Source organism: Bos indicus, chromosome 7, assembly GCF_029378745.1.
Source record: "Bos indicus isolate NIAB-ARS_2022 breed Sahiwal x Tharparkar chromosome 7, NIAB-ARS_B.indTharparkar_mat_pri_1.0, whole genome shotgun sequence".
Classification (NCBI taxonomy): Eukaryota; Metazoa; Chordata; class Mammalia; order Artiodactyla; family Bovidae; genus Bos; species Bos indicus.
In genome coordinates, this window is record NC_091766.1 from 43,635,195 (window position 1) to 43,641,925 (window position 6,731).

Here is a 6,731-nt window from a genome sequence, read left to right on the forward strand (position 1 = left end):
TCCGGTGACTGGCTCCCATATGCCTTCCTAAGCCTCGGTTTCCTCATCTGTAACATGGGGCTAAGAACAGCCCCAGTCTCCGGGATGAGCCACTGTCTGGAAGGGGTCTGGGTTTCTGACACTGGCCTCCAGAACTGGCTCAGACCCCTGACTTTGGTTAAGTCTGGGTGATCTCCTGTCCACATATTCCTGAGGGCTAGGCAGGTCTGTCTTGGGCACACAGAGCCCAGCACAAGCTTCACACACTAGTAAGTGCTGGACAAATACCTGAATTAGCAGGTGGCAGAGGTGTGACCCTGAGAGGAACCTGGATTCCTGCCTGCCCATGCAGATTCCAGGGCAACAGTGACGTGACAGCTCAGACCCACGGGCCCCCCAGCTGCCCTCCTCCGGTCACACTGCACCTGATTCTCATTAGCAGGGGACTCGGGCTCCCCAGCCCCAGTCAGCTGGGCCCCCCCCCCCCCCCGCCCCGCCCCGCACTGGCCTGGAATCCTTGACCCTGGCACTGAGGCCAGCCCCCCTGGAAAGGTGCCAGAGGCTGGCTCCCATCAAATGCACTGAGGCACCCTTAGAGTTCCCCATGCCCTGGGCACCCCCATTTGACATGCCAGGTGGACATCTGACTACACAGAAGGTGCTTTCTATCCCTGGTGGCTTGGCTGGGCCGGACTCTGAAATCTGGTCTCTGGAAAATTCCAAGGCCTAATTCCAGCCAAACAGAGCCCTCCTAACCCCTCCCCATTCATTGTGTTATGTAACGTATGGGTATTAATTCTGAAGCATCTGGAGGCAGCTGCCTGGATTCAAACCCAGCATTGCCCCTTCCTGGCTGGAGAAGTGAGTTTACCTCCCTGGGCCTCAGTGTGTTCATCTGTGAAATGGGGACAAGGCCAGTACCCGGGTCTCAGGATCAGTGAAAGGGTGACTTGAGACAGCGAAAGTATGAGGCACAGCTCAGAGGTGCCACCATAGTTCCACGGGGCTCAAGCCTGCCCTCTTGTCCTCTATCCGCTTGCCTCTCCATGGCTGCCCAAGCCAGAGCCAGTAGTCACCAACCCTAGTGCCTCTCCTTTAGTCCCCAAATCCTGCTCCTCATGCCTAGTGTCCATTATGCACAGCAGCTTCCTAGCAGTGCCCCTCTGGGCTGCACTGCCCTCCCCACCAGCCCCAGTCCCAGAGATATTAGGCTTCTTCCCCTTCCTCTCTCTTCCTCTGAACCCTGCTGTGGCTCCCCAGGGCCGAGATGATCAAGCTTCACATTGTCATACAGGCAGGCCCCAGGGACCTACCTATCTGCAGCAGTCCCATGAGTGTATTCAGGACGACTAGACTCGAACCTCAAGTGTACCTTGAGGGGAGCCCCGCTAAGCACTCATTCCCACCCACCCTTCCTTTTGAGGCCTCGAGAGAATGAGACAAACCTTCTGACTTCAGTTTCCTGCTCAGAGAAATGGGCGCGTGGACAATTCACAGCTTGGCGGAAGGCGCAGGATTGAAGAAGCCAGCGAGCCGAGCGCGCGCGACTGGCGCGGGGTTTACGTGCAGGATGCCAGCGCCGCTCTGGTCCCTGGAACTCCCGCCAGCCCGGCGTCCCCGCATGCCCACAAGCCCCCACGCGCCCGCCCCCTCCCGTACCGGCCGCCCGGAGCGTCTGGACTCCACCCCTCCCCCCTCGGCCAATAAGAGGCGCCCCAGTAGCGCGCGGCCCCTGGAGCAGCGCTGTGCGCGGTGGTCGCGCCGGAGGCTGCGCCAGTGCGCCAGCCAAGGCCCCCAGGGAGGGATGGATCCCCGGCCGCGGCGGCGGCGGCGCAGTTGCTGCCCGCTGGTCTCCGTCTTCCTGCGCGACCCAAGCTCGGGGCGCGTGTACAGGCGCGGGAAGCTGATCGGCAAGGTGGGGACTCCAGCACTCCAAGTCCGCGGCAAGGGGGCCGGGCGGAGCGGGGGTCCCAGCCCGGCGGAGCGCAAGCGAGATCTCGACCCGCAGATGAGCCAGTGTGTGCCCTGGCTTTTGTCTCTGCGTGTCCGCGTGTCTGCGGGAGTTTGGAGGCTGGCGCGGGGCTGGCGTGGGTGGATGCCCGGGTCTGCGATGTACTCGCTGTGCGGCGCGCGTTGTGTGGCGGGAACCGGTGTTGGGCGTGCAGTGCTGTGTCGTGGGTTATGTCCAGGGTATGGGTGTGTTGTGTGTTTTTGAGCCTTGGTGCGGACTCAGACTCTGTTTTGTTGTCCCTGTGCGTGTGTGTCTGCGTTTGTCATAGGTCTGTGCTTTCTGTGTGCGGGCGTTGTAGCGTGTGTCTGGGTACTGTGTTGGGGTTCTGTGGACTCAGCGTGTCCAGGTATGGAGGCGTCTGTGATGTATCTGTGTGCCTTCGTGTTCATCTGTGTTGTGTTGCTTTGGGGATCCAGGTAGGAAGGTGTGAGCTGTGTGTGTGTGTGAGGAGGCCTGGCCATCTGTCCTCACACCTGTATGCACCCAGCTTGACTCTCCTGCCCTGCAGGGCGCCTTCAGCCGCTGCTACAAGCTGACCGACATGTCCACCAGCGCTGTGTTCGCGCTCAAAGTGGTGCCTCACGGAGGGGGCGGGGCTGCGCGGCTACGCGCCCGCTGCAAGGTACTCTCTGCGCGTCAGTGCCCAGGAGCCCCAGAACCGAAGCGGGTCCCCAGAGAGGTCCCTGGCCTGGGGTGTGGAGCTCGCCTGTGGGGCATGAATGCCTCGGGTGTGGGTGCCTACCGGGTGTATACACATGGTGCCCTGCCTGCAGGTGGAACGCGAGATCGCTCTGCACAGCCGCCTGCGACATCGCAATATCGTGGCCTTCCACGCCCACTTCGCTGACCGGGACCACGTATACATGGTGTTGGAATACTGCAGTCGCCAGGTGCGGGGGCGGAGTGAGAGGGAGGCATGTCCCCTCCCACCCGTGTCTGCTGAGCTCATCTGTGTCCCCCCACCCTTGTCTGTCTCTCCTTACCTGTTTTAACCTGAGACCACACCAGGCCCACCTGTGCACCTCTGCCCACCCAAAGGCTCTCTTGACCCACCTAGGCACATCTTAGCCCATCTGTGCTTCTCCTGTACTCAGCCAGGCCCCACTTGCCCACACCTGTCTCCAACTGGGCAGCCCTGCCCCCTTCCCCAGGTTCAGGGCTCCCAGGGCCACTCCATGGTGCAGCCCAGAGCCCAGATGTCTGATTGGCGGGAATGCCCGTTCCTGGACCCAACTGAACTTAGCTGCACCTTGACAGATCCCTTGAACTCAGCCCACTTAAATACACCTAAGCTCACCTGTGCCCAGCGTGTACCCACCTTGTGTTCATCTCTGGTCTACAAGCTCATTGTGGCCCCTCTGTCCACTGAACTCCTGTGCTCATCCTCGGGCTCAGAGCTCACCAATGCCCATGCCACAATCAGCCACGTTCACCTGGGCCCAGCTGAATTTTCCTTTGCCTTCTTGGGCCCCTGGAACTCACCTGTGTCTCCTCGACGGTGGTGTGGCACCTGTCGGGCCCCTGCAGTCGCTGGCCCACGTGCTGCAGGCACGGCAGACGCTGACGGAGCCCGAGGTGCGCTACTATCTTCGAGGCCTGGTCAGCGGCCTGAGCTACCTGCACCAGCGGCGCATCGTCCACCGGGACCTGAAGCTCAGTACTGCCGGGGCGGCGCTTCGGGGCGGGGTGAGGGCGGGGCTTCCACTGAAGCCACGCTCCTTCCTCACTGCCGGCTGCGTCCCCTTCCACAAGGTAACTTCTTCCTGAACAAGAACATGGAGGTGAAGATCGGAGACCTGGGGCTGGCCACCAAGATAGGGCCAGGGGGCCGCTGCCACAGGTGACTGCAAGCTCTGAGCCGGCTCTCTGGGTGGGTGCAGGTGGGCCTGGTCTGGTGTGGGGGCCCCCAGTCTTCCTGAGCCCCCGTTATGCCCCCAGAGTGCTCTGCGGGACCCCAAACTTCCTGGCTCCAGAGGTAGTGTCCAGAAACGGACATTCCTGCCAGTCGGACATCTGGGCTCTGGGCTGCATCATGTGAGTCGCCCTGGGAGCCCCAGGCCTGGGGAAGTGGGGCAGGAATGCCCAGGTGGGGACAGGCACCGGCAGGTAAGGACAGGTGTAAGCATATACGGAGGAGGTTGAGTGTGGGGACAGGCAGGTATGAGCAAACATAGAACCTCAGTGTATGCAGCTGGGGGGCAGGCAGGAGCAGGCACCTGCCATCACTTGAGCCTACAGGTATGAATAGGGATACAGGAGGGTGTATGTACAGCAGAGGACGGGTTTGAACATGCCCAGAGGTGTGGACAGGTGTGTGCAGGTGTTAGGTACACAGGCAGATCAGGACATTTGTACCAACATGAGGTATATGCAGGATTGGAACAGGTGCGAGCAAGCATAAATTAAAACTGGAAAGGTCTATGCAGGTGTCCAGGTGTAACCCAGGTGCAGGCAGGTGTACAAACAGATGCTGGTGTCTTCTGTGCAGACAAGAATGACTAGGTGAGAGTGGATGCAGGGCGGGTGTGAGAAAATGAGTGTGAAGCAGGAATGGTGTCAGGGATTGAGGGTAGGGGTGCATAGGTAGGTGTGAACCAACCCTGGATGCCCAGAATAGATCCAAGCAGGATCTATTCTGCCCTGCTTCCTGCCTCCGACCCGGCCAGGTACATGGTGCTGACTGGCGTCCCTCCTTTCGTGGCGGCTCCCCTGTCGGAGATGTACCAGAACATCCGAGATGGCCGCTACCCCGAGCCTGCACACCTGTCTGCCAACGCGCGCCGCCTCATCGCCCGCCTGCTGGCCCCCAACCCGGCCGAGCGGCCCAGCCTGGACCACCTGCTGCAGGATGACTTTTTCACTCAGGTGTGGAGTGTCTGGGGGACAGGGCGGCCCCTCTATGGGGTGTCTAAGCAGACCCAGGTGAGGGTCAGGACCCCCAGGTAGCACAGGTACTCAGGAGCAGCCTGCTGACCTCCAGCTCCCCACTCTAAAGGGCTTCACCCCGGACCGGCTGCCACCCCACTGCTGCCACAGCCCACCCATCTTCGCCATCCCCCAGCCTCTGGGCAGACTTTTCCGAAAGGTGGGCCGGCTGCTACTGCCCCAGTGCCGGGCGCCCTGTGAGTACCTCTCCTTCCCCCGTCACCTGCTCCTCCCTGCCCTGCATCTCACACACCTGTCATATCCCCTTCCTGCTCTGAAACCGTCTCCACGGCAGATGCTCTCCATGTGGGGCCAGGCTTTGCCCCCACCCGCAAATCCTTGTGCCCCCTGCAGGCCCCTTGGCTTCTCAGGAGGCCTCAGGTCCTGGAGAAGATGGTTCAGACCCTGACTCCATGGAGTGGGGCAGTGAGGTGAGGGCCGGGAGCAGGGAGGTAGTGGGGAATGCAGAGGGCGTCCTCACAGCTGGCTGGGCACGGGAAGTCACGAGGTCTCCATGGGGAGGCCAGAGCCCACCACCAATTCCCAACATCTGTTGCTCCCTCCCCAGGACTCCCTGTTGGAGAGTGGGGCTCTGTGCCCCCGAGGTCCCCATCCAGCTGCTGGCCCAGGGGACCCTCCAGAGTGCCCCAGCGGGTGAGCATGCTCCATCCTAGACAGGAACTGTGGGCAGGGGTGAGGGTTGCGAAGTGGGGGGTGAGGATTGTGCCTTGCTAGCATCACAGCCCTTCTCCTGGCCTCAGTTTCCCCACCTGTAAAGTGTGGACAGTATCTGGATTCCTGGGTTGAACATGGGACTTTTCTGGATGTGGAAGCTGGGGGTGGGGTTGTCCTCCATATCCTGTGCCCCTCAACAGAGATCTGTCTCCCCAGGACCCGAGGGGAGTCCAAGGCAGGGGGTAGAGGCAGCCATCAGGAACCTGCAGCTCTACCTGGATTCGGGCCCCCCAGGTAGGGGCGGCACAAGATGATGTGAGATTTGCTGAGAAGCCCAGAAGACAGACTTCCGGCTTCCCCGGGCACCCCCTGGGCTGCTGGATTTCCCTAGGCTCCCCATTCCCGCCTTTTTCCTCTTCCAAGGATTCCATCCGGGCTGCCACATGGGCTTGAGCTATTTTATTTTTAATGCCAAAAAAAAAAAAAAAATGCTTAATGAAATAAAGCAAAGCCCTGCAGTGTTTTGGACCTTACACGCGTTTCAGATTTATTCATTGCTAAAAGCGGCTGTGACCCCAGGGTCCCCCAGTCCTCTCCCCTCAAGGCAAGAGTTGCTTGGGTTGTCTTTGTTTTTCGTCCACACCATGCGTTATGCAGGATCTTAGTTCTCCCTATCAGGGATTGAACTGGCTCCCCCTGCAGTGGAAACACAGAATCTTAACCACTGGACCGCTAGGAAGCCTCAAGAGTTGGTTTTCTATGCCCTGGACCTTTCTCCCCATCTCCTGTGCCTCCACCAGGCCCCTCCAGGAACCCCCCATCATGTCACTTCCTCCTTGTGCCCAGCCATGCAGGACCCCCCAGGAGAGCAGCAGCCTGTTTTCTGGGCCCCCAAGTGGGTGGACTATTATAGCAAGTATGGCTTTGGCTACCAACTGTCAGACGGTAGGAACAGGGTCTTGGTTCGGGATAGCACCCACATGGCCCTGCACCCCCCAGGGGGAAAAGTCATGGAGTTCCTACCCGCTGTGGGGCCAAGCCCTCCCTGCCTTCACCTTTCTTCATTCACTCAAGTATTTAATAAATACCTACTGTGCATACCTACAGGTGCTTACTGCCTGCTGGGGGAGAACAATGCTAA

At 60.2% G+C, this 6,731-nt stretch overlaps 1 protein-coding gene across 2 annotated transcripts; it reads left to right on the forward strand.

Annotated features, from left to right (window-relative positions):
* The first annotated feature begins 1,723 nt into the window (after positions 1-1,723).
* On the forward strand, positions 1,724-6,181 carry PLK5 (polo like kinase 5 (inactive)). 2 transcript variants are annotated; one of them, XM_070793544.1, is made up of 11 exons: positions 1,724-1,894; positions 2,499-2,612; positions 2,764-2,880; positions 3,518-3,647; positions 3,743-3,830; positions 3,929-4,024; positions 4,657-4,855; positions 4,986-5,112; positions 5,270-5,346; positions 5,484-5,569; positions 5,807-6,181. In XM_070793544.1, exons 1-11 carry the CDS (start codon positions 1,784-1,786, stop codon positions 5,886-5,888), a joined length of 1,227 nt encoding a protein of 408 aa, XP_070649645.1. In that variant the 5' UTR covers positions 1,724-1,783; the 3' UTR covers positions 5,889-6,181. The 2 variants fall into 2 exon arrangements, with proteins under 2 accessions (XP_070649645.1, XP_070649646.1); XM_070793545.1 differs by lacking the exon at positions 3,929-4,024.
* Positions 6,182-6,731: the final 550 nt, after the last annotated feature.